At 46.4% G+C, this 20,584-nt stretch overlaps 1 protein-coding gene across 1 annotated transcript; it reads right to left on the bottom strand.

The window, feature by feature from the left end:
- Window positions 1–2,653: 2,653 nt before the first annotated feature.
- Window positions 2,654–3,639, bottom strand: LOC136473435 (uncharacterized). The gene has a single exon (XM_066471080.1). The coding sequence runs from the start codon at window positions 3,570–3,572 to the stop codon at window positions 2,844–2,846; it is 729 nt and encodes a 242-aa protein (XP_066327177.1). The 5' UTR covers window positions 3,573–3,639; the 3' UTR covers window positions 2,654–2,843.
- Between the last annotated feature and the right edge of the window lie 16,945 nt (window positions 3,640–20,584).

Below are 20,584 nucleotides of genomic sequence, written 5' to 3'. Positions count from 1 at the left end.
TCTAGTGGTACTTTGATAACCGCATTTCGATACGAGTTTCACTCCTCTTGATAGTACGGCTATCTATCCTAAATGTGATCACACTTACTAAGTGTCTTGATCACTAAAATAAAATGGTTCATACATTTTATACCTTTGCCTTGAGCCTTTTGTTTTTCTCTTTCTTCTTTTGCAAGTTCAAGCATTTTATCATCACCAATGTCATGATCTTCGTCATTGCTTCATTACTTGGAGTAGTGCTACCTATCTCATGATTATCTTGATAAACTAGATTAGCATTTAGGGTTTCATCAGTTAACTAAAACCAAACTAGAGCTTTTAGTGATCACTTTCAATATCCAGGAGTCTATTGTTCCTTGATACTATGAAGAAATAAATCTGGAATCGCTAGCTTCTCGGACAACAACAGAGGTATTATATCGAACAACCGGATCGGAGCTCCCGGCTTGTTGGTGCGCCCGAGCCGGTGCTGAGCGTGTGGGTGTGGCGGTTGAGCACAAGCCGTTGCAACTTGAGCTCCTGCCGGAACTGCCGAATGAACTGCTCCGCCCGCGCGTTCAACTCCGCCTTCCCTTCCACCGCGTAACCATGATCGCGGCGGCGGTGCTTCCGTTTCACAAACTCTGCCACCGTCGCCGGCTCCTCCTCCGGCGGTGCACGCACCAGCGCCGCCACTCCAGCTGTCTCCGCGGTGACCGCGGCCACAGCCGGAGCAGCCGGTGGTGGTGGTGACGGCATCGGTTCCTGCGCATGGCGCCCCACCTGGCCGAGCGCGCACGTCCCGTTCCCGTCGGAGCTCGTGGCCTTCACCGCCCCTGCCGCCGATTCATCCTCTGCGTTCTAGGACATCATCGAAATCGCCGCCGTGGACGACGCAGGTTCCGGCACGGCGAACTGGCGATCAGGTGCCGCCCCGCCCTGCAGCCTCAACGGTTGACCACTTTATATAGCAGCAGTAGCAGGCAGGCTTGCTTGCACAGTTACACGGCTTCTTTCTGCTGCGATCACCGAGCAAACAAACATGCGTTCCATCTACGCGTAAAGCATTGGATGCCAAAATAAATAAAGTTGCATTGGATGCATCAGCGTCGCTTTTGTTTGTTTCTCGCATCTTTACCCCATGTGCAGTTCAAAAACGTGCAAGTGAATTCTGTTCCATTGTTTTAGCCGAAGCTGCAGCCTGCGACAAGATTCGGGAGGGGATTATACAATGGTTTCACCTGCATGTTCACTGTCGTTTACTACTGCTTTTGGATAGTTAATTAACATGACTAGTCGCCGGCCCGATCCTAGTCTAAACTAATTAATTATTGCATTGGCGTACCTCATCGATGTTCTGTGATTATCCAGGTAAGGTAGAGGTCGCCGTACCCGCGGTCGTCTTTGTCTGTTCGGCTGGTATTAAAGCGGCTGATAAGTTGGCTAAAGTTGTTTTATTATGAGAGAAAAATACTGTAGATTCTAGCTAATAAGTCGGCTGATAAGTTCAAGCCAACATGTCTTTGCCATTTCGCGATGTTCACTGCATACCATGATATTCTGTGGTCGTTTCCGAGTACTTAATTTATAAATTGCCTCTGATCTGTTGATTGGATGAGTAATGTTTTTTTGGCCGTTGGTGCGTGCTGCTTAGCTGCTATACAATGTACTATCTACATATTTTGTTGACTGGAGGTAGGTAGTAGTAGATCAGATTGTTGTAAGGATTCAGATAGGAAGTTCCAAGATAGGACAAGGAATATCACACGAATACTAATGATTTCAGGCCCAATAAGAACATGAGACTAGGCTGAAAACGTCGCCGGGCCTTTTTTTTCCCACACACACGGTGTATATTAAGCCACACGTTGCGACGGGACGTATAATTTGTTACACGGTGCTTAAAGCTAATGATAAAAAGCTAGTTATTTTGTTGTATTAATTGGATTTGGCTCAACTTTAAATCAAATTTTCGAGACTTGTATAAATATTGATACAATAAAAGATTAATTCCATATGGAAAATTGATATGACAGTGTCTTAACTTAAATAGATGGTTATTATGTGTATCGGTTGTGAGTTTAAAGCCACATACATTCGCACGAGCACCGGGCATGGGCAACGACATGAGTGATGTGGCATCTATAAATATTTTGCAACTCCAAACTCAAAGTGAGAAGAGTGAGAGTAAGGGATGACAGACTGATTGAGTCAAAGATGGAGAACAGAAGATTTTTTTTTTAATTATGTTATGTTCCCTGAGGGAGGGAGAGACAGAGGTTATCCTTATAATGTGTAATGTGAATAGAGCGATAGGTGTTACCGGCCACTACGCTATGTGCTTAACTAGAGCATCACAGAGAGTCTTTCTAATTTTCACTCTCTAAATCATTATTTGGAGGGTCATTTACATAAAAAATGTTTTCTTTATATTTTTTCACCTTTTAATAGTTTTTCTATATCTTGTTTATACTCTAGACAACCATTCTTGTTTTCTATCTTTGGCTGAAAGTTAAAGCAGCTGTTGGAGAATATTTTTTTCACCGCAATTTTTATTCCTAACAATTAGACACGATACAGAAAGTCCCTTGAAGATGCTCTAAAAACTCTAAACAATTTAATTGTTTAGTAAATTTGATTTCTAATTTGAACTCAAGCAAGTTTGTCTGAAAGTTTTTTTTTTTGATAATGGAATAATGGATATACATTAATCATATGGACTAGTGGCGAGATTTGTTTACCCATATATATAAGGAAGCCACAGCTGTACACAATCACAATGAAATTCAAATATCTGTTCTCGCACTCTTGTGAGTTGTGATGAGCAAACAAACCAAAACTATTGACCACCGATCACAGGGGAGCTACTGCCCGGTGGGCGATGGTGCGCCAGCGCCGCGGCGGAGTGTGCGGGTGTAGTTGATGATGGAGTTGAGGCGCTCCAGCTTGAGATCCTCCCGGAACCTCCGGATGAACGACTCTGCCCGCGCGTTCAGCGACGCCTTCCCCTCCAGTGCTTCCTCCGTTTCCCGCCTGCACGCAGGTGCCCGCTGCATGGTTGCTTCCTCCTGCTCCGCCACCTTCTTCCCCTTTCTCTCCACGGCCGCCGCAGTTGCCTCGTCGGCCGTGACAACCTCTCCTGACGGCGATTGCTGCCCGTGACCCTGCAACGCCAGACCGTGAGCGGCCTCGTCGTCCGAGCTGGTGGACATGTCTTGTCCCCCTTCCGCCGCCTCTTCCTTGGCTGGTTCCGCAACAGGTGACCTCGCTGGTTCCGCAACGGCTGGTTGGTGCTGCTGCTCCAGCTCCTCTGATTCCAGTTCCAGTTCGGGGGACGACGTGCTGTAGTACTCTTCCACGGGGACGGCGGGGTGGACGGAGAACATGGAGAAGGAGCGGAGCCGGTCGAGGACCATGGACGACGCGCTCCGGCAGAGCCTCCGCGTGGACGCCGCCGCCGCGCGGCCACCTTGGTGGTGCCCGCGGGACGTGACCACGATGGCGCCGATGAGCACGTTGACGAAGAGGAAGAACGCCGCCCCGGGGCTGATCCATGACGACAGCGGCCACCCGGACAAGTACTCCACTGCCATTGATCGCTGAGCAGCTCGCCGCTGAGTTTTTTTTGCGCTTAGCTATACTCAAGCGCTCTGCAATATTCTGCACACCGCACAAGTGATGAGAGCGAGAAACATATATACTGCAATAAGCAGGCTTCCACACAGAGAGTGTGAGGCACACCTTCACCCTGTTGCTGTCGTGCTGTCTATACATATATAATATAAGAAACTAAAAGAAAAGGTAATAAAGCGTGTGCAAGCTTTTGACATCGTGTGTTTGTGCTCGTCTACGCGTACAAAAGCCCTGGACCCTGGTTCGCGAGAGATGCATGGATATACCACCGCAGCGTTGCTTTAGTAATAATTTATTACTTCCGCATATCGTGCATGTGTAGTTCGTGCAAGTGGGAGGAACGGACGAATTGAAACCCATTCTTTTTGCCCTAGCTGCAACCTGCAGCTTGCAAAGAAGATTCGCTCGGAGATTAACAACGGTTAGTTTAACCTGCGTGTTCATTTGTTGTTTACTGGCTTTTGGATGTGTTTTAGACGAAGCAATGGCTGGCATGCATGATACTTATGTTCTCTGTCTTTTACCTAATTATTAGTGGATTATTCGTTCGCAAGGAATCCTTTATTTTGTGTTGCTTTTTCTTTCTCTATATTTATATACCCATGCAGGTCAGTGTTGATGTATATGCTTAGTCCCTAAGCATAAGAAGGATATACACACGAAATGTGGTCACAAACTCACAATCTCCTTCTTTCTTGTTGGGGTCAAGTCACCTTGCTTTTCTTAGTTATTTATTAATATTTTGATCATTTCATTCACTTGTATGAACGGTTAGATATATTTAGGAAAATTGGGTCTATATATTTAATTTGAATCCATAAAATTAGCAAGATATTTGCGACAATAAGTATACGGGAAGCCTAGCGCCCGTACGTCCGGACGCGGCTCCCACACCTGCGTCCCGCATCCCGCCCAGCACGTTGAAACCCGCGTTCGCATCCCACCCAACACCATCACCCGCGTCCCCACGCCCGCACATGGGAAATCCACATGGGTTGACCCATGGCTATGCCCAGCAGCAGCGGCAGGCCGCTGTCTGCCAGCCATCGGCGCCGTGCAACACCTCAATCTACTTTTGAAACATCTAGATGAAACATTTGCAACAAACGTCTAAAAAGATGAAACACTTGAAACATGTGTGTATAGGCATAGCAATATATGCAATATCTAGATCTAATTTTACAACATCCAGATAAAACGTTTGCAACATAACTATGAAACATATAAAACACTTGAAAATATACGCTTGAAACATGCGGGTAGAGCCATAACAACAGATGCAACATCCAGATAGAACACTTGAAACATAGACGTGCAACATGTGTACATTGTCATTGCAATATATGCATCGTCGCAGATCTACTTTTGCATCGTCCAGATGAAACACTTGAAACATAAGTCTGAAACGGGCTGAAACACTTAAAACACAGTGTCGCTAGCGACCACGGCCTATCTGGTGGGGAACTGCGGTAACCAGCAAGCTCGAGTCTAGAGGACGTCGAGAGTTGCCCAGCGTATACCTAGGTGCAGGCGCATGCCTCCCCTTCCTGCCACGGTATCTTTGGGTGGCCACGGTGCACGCCATAGCATCGCGACGACACGAGGTGGACGGGGGCGCGGCGCGGGCGCTTAGGAGCGCGGGATGGGGGTCGATCAATAAGTATACGCACATGTGGTCTACTTGCAATTCCAAAGATATATACTAAACATATTGATAGATCAAATGAATGAACATAAGAACTAAAATTGTTGTAGTTTATACCAGAGACGGGATCAAATAATTCCCACTACCAGAATCCGAAGATTTCGTGAGAGTGCAAAACACGTCACGAAATATGGTTTCTCTCATGAAAATAATGCGTGAGAGCACACCGTCACGCATCAACTCTCACGATAATAGACACACGAAAATCACATTTTCGTGAGAATTCACCGCCATAGATTATTTTCATGACGGGAAGTCTGTGACAGCCACCCTCATGAAAATAACGTTGTCACCATGTTGGCATCGGTGTTTTCATGATGGGTTTCCGTGGTATTTCGTGAGAGGCCACCTTCATGAACTGATTTTGTGAGAGTTTGGTATTTCATAAGAGTCACCCTCATGAAATTGATTTCGTGAGAGTATTGTCGGTGTTTTCGGACCACCGACGAGTAAATTTGTATTTGCGCGTCTGACTCTGACTTGGATGGTGTGCTCGGAGGACACAAGGGTTTATACTGGTTCGGATGGAACGTCCCTACGTCCAGTTGCTGCTGCTCGTGTTACTAGCACTTGGTTTGTAGTAGGGGTTACAAACAGGCGAGAGAGGAAAAGGATCCCATGTGAAACGAGTGAACATGTGCTGAGAGCTCGATTGCTGCTTAGCCGTGTGCTCGTGTCGTGCTCTTATGTGTTTTATCTCGTGGTTTGGTCTCGTGCGGATCTCGATCCCCCTTCATGGGGCGCCCTGCTCCCCCTATCATGAGAGAGAAGAAGGCTTCTAGGATCACTGAGTCCTTCTTTCCTTCACGCGGGTCCCGCCGATCCTGTAGATGTTAACAAGGATGGCTCCACGTCGCGGCCCTATTCGTCACTAGGGCCATGCGCAAGCGTCATCCGTCGGTCATGGTGTTCCATTCCGTCCCAGTGGACATCGTGGTGAACTGACGCGTCTGTCAGTGTTCGTACGAGGGTTAGGCAGAACAGCACTGGCACGCCCGACGCTGTTCTTGATGTGAATCCTCATGTACGGCCTGCCATGGCCATGGGTTACATCGAGGCGTGCCAGTCTCTTCCATGGTGTCAGAGTTTTGACCGAGGTCCATACGTTTGGACCTGGAGTGGTTGGCGACGGTATGGGTCCCCGTCGGACGAGACAGAACCCACGTCCTTAGGGTCGGGACCAGATGGAGCCCGTGCCTAGGGGTCGGACAAGATGGAGCCCGCGGTCTAGGGGTCGGGCGAGACGGAGCCCGTGGCCTTGGGGTCGGGCGAGACGGAGCCCACGGTCTTAGGGGCGGACGAGGCGGAGCCCACGGCCTTGGGGTCGAGCGAGACTTTTTAATACGTCTTGCCCCATCCGAGAAAGTCAACGTGGGCACTAATTTCCTTGCTTTGGGTATCCATAATATTGATACCTGACAAGTATCACAAACACACAGAGAATATAGTATTTCATGAGAGAACACCACCTTGAAAACAAGTTATTTCGTGAGAGTATAAACCACCATGAAAATTACCCAACCGGAGCATCTCAATCCAAATTCCAATTGCACACATATGGTCCAAATGCCAATACAACACAAATACAATAAATTCCAATATATATATATATATATATATATATATATATATATATATATATATATATATATATATATATATATATATAGGGAGAGGCTATTCAGTAGCCGGCTACAAAATAAGTTATTCTGTAGCCACCTCCATTTACCATAATTTTATATACTAATTTACCATAATGTCAATACATATTTACGATAGTTGGGTTACTATAACATATGGGGATATTTACCATAATGTTATATTAAACCACTTAGTAAGGAGTTACTATAATCTCGTAAAATAACATAGTAATTATCGTAACTCAAAGTGGCTACAGAATAAGTTATTCTATAGCCAGCTACAGGATAGTAGTTCTATATATATATATATATATATATATATATATATATATATATAGGGAGAGGCTATTCAGTAGCCAGCTACAGAATAAGTTATTCTGTAGCCACCTCCATTTACCATAATTTTATATACTAATTTACGATAATGTCAATATATATTTACTATAGTTGGGTTACTATAACACATAGGGATATTTACCATAACGTTATAGTAAACCACTTAGTAAGGAGTTACTATAATATCATAAATTAACATAGTAATTATAGTAACTCAAGGTGGCTACAGAATAGGTTATTTTGTAGCCAGCTATAGAGTAGTTGTTCTATATATATATATATATATATATATATATATATATATGCAACTGATTCCAATCTCAATGTATTCCAATTTCAACCCAATTGTCCTACCATTACAATAAAAGGGCAATATCGGCTCATAGTCCTAGACTCCTAGCAATCCAACATAAGTTCCAGCACATCCTGAACCATTCCTGGCCATCCACACTAATATGATTACAAGAACAACCTCTCAAGGGAAAGATGGTGGCGATGACTTTGGTGGTGCCCATATCTAACAACCAACCTGCACAGATCAGTAAAGAGTATAAGCCAAAATTCCAAAAATGTCTGAAGTTTTTCACACAAAGACTCAGATGCATAGTTAGCCACTCTTCAAACTCAATGCTTCTAATTCTTATCTTGTGCTCTAGCTGCTGCTGCTTTTGCTTACCATGTCCTTTGCTTGCTGCTCAAGCGCACCAGCTAGTATTTCCATCTCAAGCCACTCATAAGAAAGCAAATTTTCTACTTTGGGTGTAAACAGCCTGGCCTATACAGTTACAAGAAAGGTGTCATAATGGATATTGGTTATCTTTTTCTCTTTGTCTTTTATACTATTGTTACAAACTATATCAGGCCAAACACTAGAACACTAACTTGGTATGCAGTCATGAGGGAATGCATGGAACTAACATATATAGAAGAAAGAAAGGTAGTTGTTTTTGCCTCTCAGGCCATTCCGTACCTGTCAACATTGAAAAAGAAAACAGTAGATTCTATGCATCAGCAAATGGACATTGACTATTAACCTTAGGCAGGGAGTTCTCGGTAAACATCCCTATAATATGTGTTAAGAAAAGGACCTGCAATAACTAGACAATATCATAACATACTGAACTGGTAAATTTTGATGCTAGCCCGGCCAGTTTTAAGGATCACAGAATATATTGGTCATTCATGTATGTAAGCTATTTATGATATCTACGAGAGTCAATCAGCACTCCAATAAACATTTCGAGACAAGAAGCATGAGATATTCTGTGCCAAATTGCGAACACAAGGTTGGCAAGTATCGTTGTGTGTTCGTTTTGTGATGAGTGATTGTCAATGTGATCCACGAAGTGGGTTGAGTGGTGACTAACCCTACCATGACGAAAGCTATATGTGCGACATGTCTGTTGGCTTGTGTTGTGCAGGTGTGGAGCTAGGATGCGGTGGTCGACGGCGAGGTGAAGGTCAAGGAGGACGTGCCGTGCCGACGTACCGGGAGCGGTGAAGGACAGACGTGAGGCTTGGACCGAGGGACCCAGAGGCCGGGTAACTAGCCGCGGTGGCTGACACTTGGGACATCGACAAGTGCAAGAAGACATGGGAGTGACGGTGTTGACCGAGTCAAGACGGCGGACGTGCGGGTCGAGCGAGGCTCAGAGGACTTGGCGTGCCGGCCAATCGAGGACAGCGGTGACACGCGTCGGATGGCGGGGGACGCGTATGGAGTACGCTACCCGTGGACGCTTTGATGGTTTGGGTCTCAAAACCATCGGATGGACGGTTTACGGGTTTGGGCCTCAAAACCCGGGCGGAGGTTCCGAGGAGGGGTGGACGCACGTGGCGGCATCGGGGAGTTCGTGTCGAGGCGAAGCTACCGGTGAGAAGGTGCGGTGGCCGTCGGATCAAGATTACACCGGGTTGGACAACAACGCCCTTGGGCTTAGCGGTTCAACTCATTTGTATCCAGGGGCAAAACTAGGAATGTGTAATAACCCTGTTAAATAGGATGAGGGAGCCCCCATCTCCCCCACCTCTCCCATTTTTTGTTTTATCATTTTAGGCTAGGTTTTCTTCCTCACTTGGCTCTTGAGAGAGGTCCTCCAAACTGAAAAATTCGTGGGTGTATTCTGTGATTTTTGGTGTGGGAATGGAGGCCCAAATCCTCCTCGTGCCCTCTGGGATTCATCAATTTTTTCTGTGATTTTTGTTGCTCTTGTTTCACTGTGTTCGTCTATTTTCGTTCTTGGCCGTGATCTGAAATTCCCATGGATTGACCAAACTTTGGGCGATGATTTCTTAGGGATAGCCCATCTACTGCCTTCGGATTACCTGGATTCAATTTCGTGGCAGTTGGATTTGGCTTGGGTCATAAATCAAGAAGTTTTGTGTCCACCTGTTGTTCTGTTCTTGCAGCGTGACATCTCTGTTCTTCGTTGTTCTTCAAGTGGGGATGTGTTTCAGCTGCAGCGCTACCAGAGCCGGTGCGAAAGCGCCGAGCTTCCTTGTTTGAGCAGCGCTTGCTCTGACCGGTTGACTCATTGCTGCCATACGTAGAGCACCAGAGGAAGCAATGGCCACTCATGAGTACTGCATCTCTTGAGCAAATCGGCGCACACTGCCTGTGCGTCGAGCAGATTACCGGTGGTGGGCTCCCCTTACAAGCTTGTAGTATCTCTTGTCTGATCTCTTGCAAGTAACGCCATCATGGACAGAAGCAAGAGATTCGCTTGATCGTGATTTGCTTTTTTCCAATTTATGAGTAGTCACTTTCGATCTACAGGAACCAAAACTTTGTTTGATTATTAAATCATTGTCATGTTCGTAGTGGACTACTAGCATTCGTTTGGCTGGTGGAGTACTACTTGCGAGCTGCATTGTTCTCATTCCATCAGTGCAGCACTTGTTTAGTTCTCGTCCTTGTAGGATTGGTTATCGCTCCAGTATACAGGCAGTGAGTTTTTGCAGGAGCCGTTCCCAGCCGTGTGGTTTTGCTGCAGTACTGTTATCTAGTTGCAAAAATAGAGTGTACCGGTCCAGATTCTTGTTTATCCGAAATTTGCGTGTTTGAGCTTTGATTTGACTTTCGATTGTTGCGATTGGCTTTGTGGTGTCCCGTTGTGTTCTTAGGGAATATCCACCCACTTATTTGGGTCGTGGACATCACGATGTTTTATTTGCACATTTGGCAGTGAACTTGGGATAGTGGCCGTAATATTTAACAAGAAATTTTGTAGCTCCCATTCACCCCCCCTCTAGTCGCCGCTTTCGGTCCTTCAATTGGTATCAGAGCCAGTTAAGGATGATTCCACCTTAATCGATCCATGAAACACGAAGGCGGCATAGAGCGTGGTTCCGGCAAACCACCGCACTTCGATGGGTCCAGCTATCCTTATTGGAAGATCCACATGTCTGTGCATCTCTAGGGGATTGATTGGCTTGTCTAGGAAATTTGTGAGGATGCTACTTACGTTGTGCTCCCTGTCGCGGCCCTTACCACCCAGGATCACAAGGATCGGCACAATGCAAATAGCAAAGCTCGTAGTGTGCTTTTCTTGAGTCTTTCGCTTTCTGAGTTCGAGCGTGTCTCTGATTGTACTACAGCTTGAGAGATCTGGGTGAGGCTTCAGAGCTATCATGAGGGGACCGCACAGGTCAAGACCAGACTCTACAAGACATACAAGCGTGAGTACGAGAACTTCTCTTAGCTTGATGGCGAGTCCATCGATGCCATGTTTTCCCGCTTTCAGACTATTGTCAACAAAATGAAAGCAAACAAGGCCAACCTACCTTATAGTGATCATGAGAGGGTGCTCAATCTTCTCTATGCCCTTGATTAGAAGGTATGGGATGTGAAGGTGTCGGTGATCATTGAGTCGGCCAACTATGACACCCTCACCATCGACGAGCTTTCCAGCAAGCTCAAGTCCACGGAGATCGACTACCAAACCCAAGCCAAACTCAAGAATCCTTCTACACCAACCATGGCTTTGGTTTCAGGTAGTGGTTCAAGTTCATTGACTAACCCTTCACAAGCTTCTTTCTCTTTGTCGTGCTTGATGTTAGTCACAGAGGAGCAGCTAGAGTCTCTTGGGGATGATGAGTTGGTGCTCATCATCAGTCGGTTCTCTCAGTTTCACAACAACCATTTGAACCGCCGACGTAGTGGTGGCTCAAAGGAGGGATGCTATGGATGTGGAGATCTAAACCACTTCATCATGCGCTGCCCCAAGAAGAAGCCCTTCACCAACAAGTACGACTCCGACAAGCGCAAGGATAAGCGCAACTACACCTCCGGCAAGCACAAGGCCAAGGGCGGCTTCGATAAGGAGGCGATCAAGAAGGCGTACCGTAGGAAGGCCAAAGCTCAAGAATGCACCTTCGTTGCCTCCCTCAGTGACCTCGACAACGACTCCGACGATGATCACTCTTCTTCTCCCTCGACCGACGATGAGTCCGAGAAGAAGCATGAGGACAAGCTCAATGGTCTTTGCTTTGTCGCCGGTGCAAACCATGGTGGGTTTTGCACTATAGCAGTTGACGGTGGAGCAAAGCTCAAAAAGGACGTCGACGATGATGAAAACGAGGTACCACCCACACTTGACTCACTTATGCTTGAGCTTGATACTATGAATGATACATTGATGAGTCAAGATAAGTTGCTTAAGCGTGCTACCCACGAGAGAAAAGAGTTTAAGGACCAGCTAGAGGTTGCTTTGAAGGAGTTGGAGCTTGCCAAGAGTGGTGTAGTGGTGTCAGAGGAGGAGGAGTGCGATGAGTGCACTATACACATGTCTAACCTCTCTAACTTGCAATCCAAGTATGCTGTTTTGCTTGATGAATGTGATGAGCTGAAGTCTCATTCTGGGTTGCTCGGTGCGTGCAAGTCCTACTCAAGCTTGTAATCTGAGTTGGCAGAGAAGGTTGCCAAACTTGCTGAGCTTGAGAAGGCCAACTCAGATAGCACCACCACTACATGTGTTCGATGTGAAGCTTTGGTGTTGGAGCTTGAGTCCTGCAGGCACGACAAGATGGGAACCGAGGAAGAAAACACACAGCTTCGGTCCATCTTGAGCTGGGTGTCATGCAGTGAGCCCTAGTTGGGCATGATGGTGAGCCAGTTCAGGCGAGGAACTGACTCATCGGGAGTAGGCTTTGCTATAGGTGGGAAGGGTGAGCATGTCTATGGCAAGGTTGGTGAACATAGTGGTTTGAACCCAAGTGAGAACCCCACCAACACTCCCCAATTGATCAAGATCGCTCCACCAGAGCCTACCAAGCCTATGATCAAAGATGGTGTGTTTGAAGAACCACCAAATGCTCCACCATCCAAGCAAGTTTGGGTTCCCAAACCGAACCACTTTCGGAACTCACTCGATACTCTACCCAACATCTCTAGTGCACCCCTTCCTAAAGCCAAAAAGCCTCGGAGAGTGAACCACACCCATAAGAGAGTGAGTCAACCACCACCCAAGAGAGAGGTGAGGTACCACTATGACTATTGCCATAGAGATGGTCATTTGGCTGTGTTTTGCTTTAGGAGGAAGAGAGATGAGCGGCGCGAGTACGAGTTGAACAACCGGAACATGTACCATCCTCCCCATGGCGTACATGTACCACCTATTCAGAGGCATAGTGTTAGGCCTAGAGGTGCAATGCCTCAAGGTGCTAGGCCTCAGGTGGCGAGACAACGAGGTGGTCGTGCCCGACGTGGCCCAAGTCATGATCAATATGACTCTGGACCTCACGACGGTGGCTTTCAGTCCCACACTCCTAGCGGACCATGTTTTCCCCCACGTGGTGATCGCTTCTCTCCAATGGGACATGGCATGTATGGTGTCTTTCCTGACATTTTTCTAGGGCAAATGACTCAACACTGGTATTCTCCTCATTTCGTTAACCCCAGTGTTGTGCCATTTGCTCACCCCCTGTCTTTCTATTGATGTAGAGCGGAGGCCTAGAGAACACGTGGCTTGTTGATTCTGGCTGTTCGCGCCACATGACCGGAAGTTCCCAATGGTTCTCCAGCCTCGACCCCATGCAATACAAGGAGTACATCACATTTGGGGACAATAGCAAAGGTAAGGTTCTGTCTCGTGGGACCATTCGGGTCAATGAGTTTTTTTATCTTGAAGGACGTTGCTTTGGTTTGAAGCCTGCATTTCAATTTGCTCTCTGTTTCACAACTCCTTCAAGATGGTTTTGAGGTGCACTTTAAGACTGGACTTTCTCATGTGCTCGATTCTCAGGGACATCTAGTTTGTTAGATCGTTCCTTTCGGCCGAGTTTTCAGAGCTGATTTCTCTCAATCTTTCGGTTCTTCTCGCTGTTTGGTTGCCGAATCTTCTTCTGATTTGTTGAAGTGGCATAGGAGACTTGGTCACTTGAGCTTCAATCTCCTAGTGAGGTTGAGTTCTCTTGACATGATCCGAGGATTGTCCAAACTTAAGTTTGAGAAGGATCTGGTATGCCATCCCTATCGCCACGGGAAGATGGTGGCTGCTTCCCATCCTCTAGTGACTCAGGTCATGACCACGAGACCCAGTGAGCTACTCCATATGGACACTGTTGGTCTGGCTCAGGTTCGGTCAGAGGGAGGGAAGTGGTACGTTCTTGTGATCGTGGATGATTTTCTCGCTATTCTTGGGTGTTTTTCATGGAGGGCAAGGACGAAGCATTTTCTCATGCTCGTGACTTGATCTTGAGGTTGCAAACTGAGTTACCAAAGAATGCCATATGAGCTGTCCGCAGTGATAATGGCACTGAGTTAAAAAAACTCATAATTTGACACCTTCTGTGCTTCTTTGGGTCTTGAACATCAGTTTTCTTCGCCCTATGTCCCTCAACAGAATGGTGTTGTTGAGCGCAAAAATCAGACTTTGGTTGAAATGGCTAGGATGATGCTCGATGAGCATAGGACTCCTAGGCGTTACTAGGCCGAAGCCATCAACACCGCATGCCATGTTTCAAACCGCATTTTTCTTCATGCTTTCTTGAAGAAGACATCCTACGAGTTGTGGTTTGGGCGTCCACCCAAGGTGAGCCATTTTCGAGTCTTTGGTTGCAGATGCTTCATTCTTAAGCAAGGTAATCTTGACAAGTTTGAATCTAGATCTTTGGAAGGTATATTTCTCGGTTACGCTTCTCATTCACATGCGTACCGTGTGCTTAATCTTGAGACTAACCGTGTTGTGGAGACTTGTGAAGTCACCTTCAATGAAACCATGCCCTCTTCTGTTTCTATTTTTGAATGTGCAGGTGATGAAGAGATGGGTGACAGCATTTTCATTGAGGATGACGACGACATCAATTGGGATGATCCCAAGCCATCTCAACCAGCTACACCGATCGAGCCAGCTTCGACCACTTTGGCTCACGGCCCTGAGCCCTCCACCTCTACTTCATGGGGTCCATGCGACCCGCTTCCTCAATCGACTGAGGAGGCCCCAGCTATGGATGAGGGGGAGGCGACTTCGTCTTTGGGTGCACCTCGACACATCTAGCGACGCCATCCTCCTCAGACCATGATCGGCGACATCAACAAAAGGGTAATGCGTTCCAAGTCTTATCATATTTCCCATTTCGCACATTCAGCTTTTGTCACTAACTTTGAGCCCGAAAGTACTAGACACGCACTCTCTGATCCCGATTGGGTCAATGCTATGCACGAGGAGTTAGAGAACTTTGAGCGGAATCAAGTTTGGGTCTTAGTTCCACCACCACCCGAGTGTCATCCCATAAAAACCAAGTGGGTGTACAAGAACAAGCAAAGTGAGGATGGAGTTGTGGTGAGGAACAAGGCTAGGCTGGTAGCACAGGGGTTTAGCCAAAAAGAGGGAGTAGACTTTGAGGAGACATTTGCTCCTATGGCCCGCATTGAGTCCATTAGGATCCTCCTCACATTTGCAGCATCCAAAGGCTTTAAACTCTACCAAATGGATGTGAAGAGTGCTTTCCTAAATGGCTACATAGAAGAAGAGGTGTATGTGAAGCAGCCTCCAGGCTTTGAAAACCCCAAATACCCAAACCATGTTTACAAGCTACACAAAGCCCTTTATGGCCTGAAGCAAGCCCCCAGAGCATGGTATGAGAGGTTAAAGTCGTTCCTGTTAGCTAAGGGGTTTGAGATGGGTTCTGTAGACAAGACGCTTTTTCTCCTCAGGCATGGCACTGACATGCTCTTGGTATAGATTTACGTGGATGACATTATTTTCGGCGGCTCCTCTCATGGTCTTGTTGCAAAGTTTTCTGAAATGATGAGCAGGGAGTTCGAAATGAGCATGATGGGCGAGCTCACATTCTTCCTCGGACTTTAGATCAAGCAGACACAAGAAGGAACCTTCATCCATCAAGGCAAGTACACGAAAGACTTGTTGAGGAAGTTCGACATGGGTGAGGCGAAGCCCCTCTCAACACCCATGTCAACGACTACGACCTTGGATGAAGACAAGGAAGGCGAGGCAATGGACCAGAAGGAGTACAGGAGCATGATTGGCTCCCTCCTCTACTTGACAGCAATACGACCCGACATCTAGTTCGCCATGTGCTTGTGTGCCCGTTTCTAGGCTTCTCCGCGCACTTCACATCGGTAGGCCGTCAAGCGGATTTTCAGGTATCTCCGGTTCACTCCTGAATTTGGCCTTTGGTTTTCCGCTTCTTCTTCGCTTTCTCTCTATGGTTACTCGGACGCCGACTATGCTAGTTGTCGAGTTGAGCGCAAGTCCACCTCCGGGACTTATCAATTTATCAGCTCTTCTTTGGTGTCATGGTCTTCTCGCAAACAATCTAGTGTAGCCCAATCCACCACCAAAGCCGAATACGTTGCTGCTGCCGCTTGCTGCTCATAGCTCCTATGGATGGTTGCCACTTTGAGAGATTTTGGACTTGAGTATAGGAGAGTGCCACTTTTCTGTGATAGCACAAGTGCCATTAGTGTTGCAAAGAATCTAGTGCTTCACTCCAAAACCAAACACATAGAAGTCCATTTCCACTTTCTCTGAGACCACTATGAAAAAGGCGACATTGATCTCATCCACGTAACCTCCCAAAACCAGCTTGTAGATATCTTTACAAAGCCTCTTGACCAAGCCTAGTTTGCTCGCTTGTGAGGGGAGCTTGGAGTCTGTTTCCCTTTTTAGAGGAGGGGAATTTTGGTTGTTCTATTCTAGTTTTATTTTTCTTTGTAGTTTAGCCTTTGTTTTTGTTTTTATATCATACTTGCATATCATATCATCATGTATCATATTGCATCCTGAGCTTCATCCTTATAGTAGCTAGATTGACACTATGCTCTTGTTGGGGTTGTTATGGATATACATGATGTGCTTTTGGCTTAGGCTCCTTTTGATCAATTGATGCATGTTATGAGCTAAGCTTGTTTTTCCAAACTGTGAACTTGATTAAAACTCGTTGGAACATGAAATGTGTTCACCACTACTTGTGGCAACTAGCATGTGTAGAATGTGTCGAGATCTTCTTTGCTTCATATATATGCTTAGTTGCTACGGCTCATACCTTGAGTTACACACTTGCTTGAGAAACTTGAATTTGTGCTAAAACTTGAAAAACAAACTAAGTGAATTGAAAAGATCGGGATGGGTCTATACTATCCTATGTTAGAGTATCGAGATAGCTCCAAATTGCACTTATTGGTGAACTTGAGCTCTGTAATGGATATCGAGATCATTGTCTTAAGCTTCTGATTGCCTTTGGCATAGGCTTGACATGGTCGCTAAGTCAGGTTTTGATGGCACAGATAACCTCCCGCACACACTTGTCTTACAAACTTTGGTAATAAGCTGCATAACTCCGATAAATTTCAATTTGTATCCAAAATTTGATCAAACCACAAGTTTGTCTCATGACATGATGTGTGAACTTTGTTTGGGGTAGTTCACTTTGCATACATGTGTAGCACAAGGTTGATCTCCTGTCTATTTTTTGCTATGTGCTCCTTTGGTGGTGAACCCTCTTTTAAAATTGCTCAAACTTGATCAAACTTGCTTAAATGCCATATTTCGTCTCATTTGGTCACCTTGAGCATTTGCTAGCACTTGTATATGTTGCTATATATACATGACAGCATCAACTAGAGCATCCTTTCAATCTACTTGCTATAATCTTGAAGCTTCTGCATTCGTGCATTTCTACATTCATAGCTTGTTTTGAGGGGGAGTTGCAATCCTTGGGCTCTACCTTGATAAGTGCATGTGTCAACAAGGGGGAGAAGTTTCCACACTCATAATGTCACAAGGGGACACAAGGGGAGAAATATTTAGAAAAGGGGAAGAAACTTCCAATTCCACCTAAAGTTGAGAGATATGCATTCATTTGAGAGAGATTGCACTTGTTCAAGGGGAGTTGCATTTGAGGTGTTTTGCTAGATGTGTTGAGCCTTTGTCTCTTCTAGAGGGTCTAGCAGTTTTTGGCTTTTCGAGCTTTGCTAGTGGTGTTGAGCCCGTTGCCTCTTCTTGAGGGCTAGCTTTGTTTTACTTGGTTGCGTCGAACCGTTGCCCATGTCTTTAGGGACCAAGTTTTGCTCATTTTCAAATGATCTGGTTCTTGGCTTTTCTATGGCTTTTGGTCATCTGGGTGAGTTCTTTGTTTTCTCTTCTTCTTCTTCTTTTTCTTTTGCTCAAGCTGTTCGTGTATTGGTGTTGATAATGCACTCATCAAGGGGGAGATTGTGAACACAAGGTTGATAAGTATCCTTGTGTGTTCGTTTTGTGATGAGTGATTGTCAATGTGATCCACAAAGTGGGTTGAGTGGTGACTAACCCTACCATGGCGAAAGCTATGTGTGCGACATGTCTGTTGGCTTGTGTTGTGCAGGTGTGGAGCTAGGATGTGATGGTCGATGGCAAGGTGAAGGTCAAGGAGGACGTGCCATGCTGACGTACTGGGAGCGGTGAAGGACGGACGTGAGGCTTGGACCGAGGGACCCAGAGGCCGGGTGACTAGCCACGGTGGCTGACACTTGGGACATCGGCAAGTGCAAGAAGACATGGGAGTGACGGTGTTGACCGAGTCAAGATGGCGGACGTGCGGGTCGAGCGAGGCTCAGAGGACTTGGCTTGCCGGCCGGTCGAGGATGGCGGTGACACACGTTGGATGGCGGGGGACGCGTATGGAGTATGCTACCCACGAACGGTTTGATGGTTTGGGTCTCAAAACCATCGGATGGACGGTTTACGGGTTTGGGCCTCAAAACCCGGGCGGAGGTTCCGAGGAGGTGTGGATGGCACGTGGCGGCATCGGGGAGTTCGCGTCAAGGCGAAGCTACCGGTGAGAAGGTGCGGTGGCCGTCGGATCAAGATTACACCGGGTTGGACTCATTTGTATCCAGGGGCAAAACTAGGAATATGTAATAGCCTTGTTAAATAGGATGAGGGAGCCCCCATCTCCCTCACCTCTCTCATTTTTCGTTTTATCATTTTAGGCTAGGTTTTCTTCCTCACTTGGCTCTTGAGAGAGGTCCCCCAAACTGAAAAATTCATGGGTGTATTCTGTGATTTTTGGTGTGGGAATGGAGGCCCAAATCCTCCTCGTGCCCTCTGGGATTCATCAATTTTTTCTGTGATTTTTGTTGCTCTTGTTTCACTGTGTTCGTCTATTTTCGTTCTTGGCCGTGATCTGAAATTGCCATGGATTGACCAAACTTTGGGTGATGATTTCTTAGGGATAGCCCATCTACTGCCTTCGGATTACCTAGATTCGATTTCGTGGCAGTTGGATTTGGCTTGGGTCATTAATCAAGAAGTTTTGTGTCCGCCTGTTGTTCTGTTGTTGCAGCGTGACTTCTCTGTTCTTCATTGTTCTTCAAGTGGGGATGTGTTTCAGCTGTAGTGCTACCAGAGCCGGTGCGAAAGCGCCAAGCTTGCTTGTTTGAGCAGCGCTTGCTCTGACCGGTTGACTCATTGCTGCCGTACGCAGAGCACCAGAGGAAGCAATGGCCACTCGTGGGTACTACATCTCTTGAGCAAATCGGCCCACACTGCCTGTGCGTCGAGCAGATTACCGGTGGTGGCCTCCCCTTACATGCTTGTAGTATCTCTTGTCTAATCTCTTGCAAGTAACGCCATCATGGACAGAAGCAAGAGATTCGCTTGATCGTGATTTTGCTTTTTTCCAATTTATGAGTAGTCACTTTTGATCTACAGGAACCAAAACTTTGTTTGATTATTAAATCATTGTCATGTTCATAGTGGACTACTAGCATTCGTTTGGCTGGTGGAGTACTGCTTGCGAGCTGCATTGTTCTCATTCCATTAGTGCAGCACTTGTTTAGTTCTCATCCTTGCAGGATTGGTTATCGCTCCAGTATACAGGCAGTGAGTTTTTGTAGGAGCCGTTCCCAGCCATGTGGTTTTGCTACAGTACTGTTATCCAGTTGCAAAAATAGAGTGTACTGGTCCAGATTCTTGTTTATCCGAAATTTGCGTGTTTGAGCTTCGATTTGACTTTTGATTGTTGCGATTGGCTTTGTGGTGTCCCGCTGTGTTCTTAGGGAATATCCACCCACTCATTTGGGTCGTGGACATCATGGTGTTTTCTTTGCACGTTTGGCGGTGAACTTGGGATAGTGGCCATAATATTTAACGAGAAATTTTGTGGCTCCCATTCACCCCCCCTCTAGTCGCCGCTTTTGGTCCTTCACAAATACTTCTAAATTTTTCCAGATATATCTCTACCCGAGAAAATGGTAAATCAACCTATTTTACCATTCAACTAATGTAACAACTTAAGAAAAAAAGATCTAACATAAGAAATAGTACATATTATTTGGAGTGAACACAGTCAGATAAATAGTGATACATGATGCATATGGTGGGAAAATAGCCTCCTTAATTATATCTAGCTATCAGCTTTCATTTCGTGTGTGCACTCCTCAGGTTTTCATGCCACTTGTATGGATGATGGGCATCAACTCGATCAGTTGAATGGATCGATGCTGATCTGCATGAAAATCATATGGCGTCCGTAATTCACGGAGCGGCGACTGAGGCGATTCCACGAGCGATTGCGATCCCGACCTCGATCTAGGACACCACCGCTGGTGCCCTCAATCAGCCAATGCTGCCGGCCATGTGGCCTCGGCGTCCATGCCCTGACACCACCATTGCAGTGTGGAATCGGCCAACATAAAATACGTCGGTTAGCCGATCCAGGCACCGTCATCGCAACATACCACTAGGGTTTGCCGCTTAGGGACTCTAGGTTGGGATTGATCTATGGCTACGGCATCTTGTACACGCAGGCTACCTTACTATTTGTGCCTCCCTGCCCATCATGCATGGCG

The sequence above is a fragment of the Miscanthus floridulus genome, chromosome 8, assembly GCF_019320115.1.
Source record: "Miscanthus floridulus cultivar M001 chromosome 8, ASM1932011v1, whole genome shotgun sequence".
NCBI classification, from domain to species: Eukaryota; Viridiplantae; Streptophyta; class Magnoliopsida; order Poales; family Poaceae; genus Miscanthus; species Miscanthus floridulus.
This window is presented reverse-complemented; position numbering and strand designations above follow the sequence as displayed.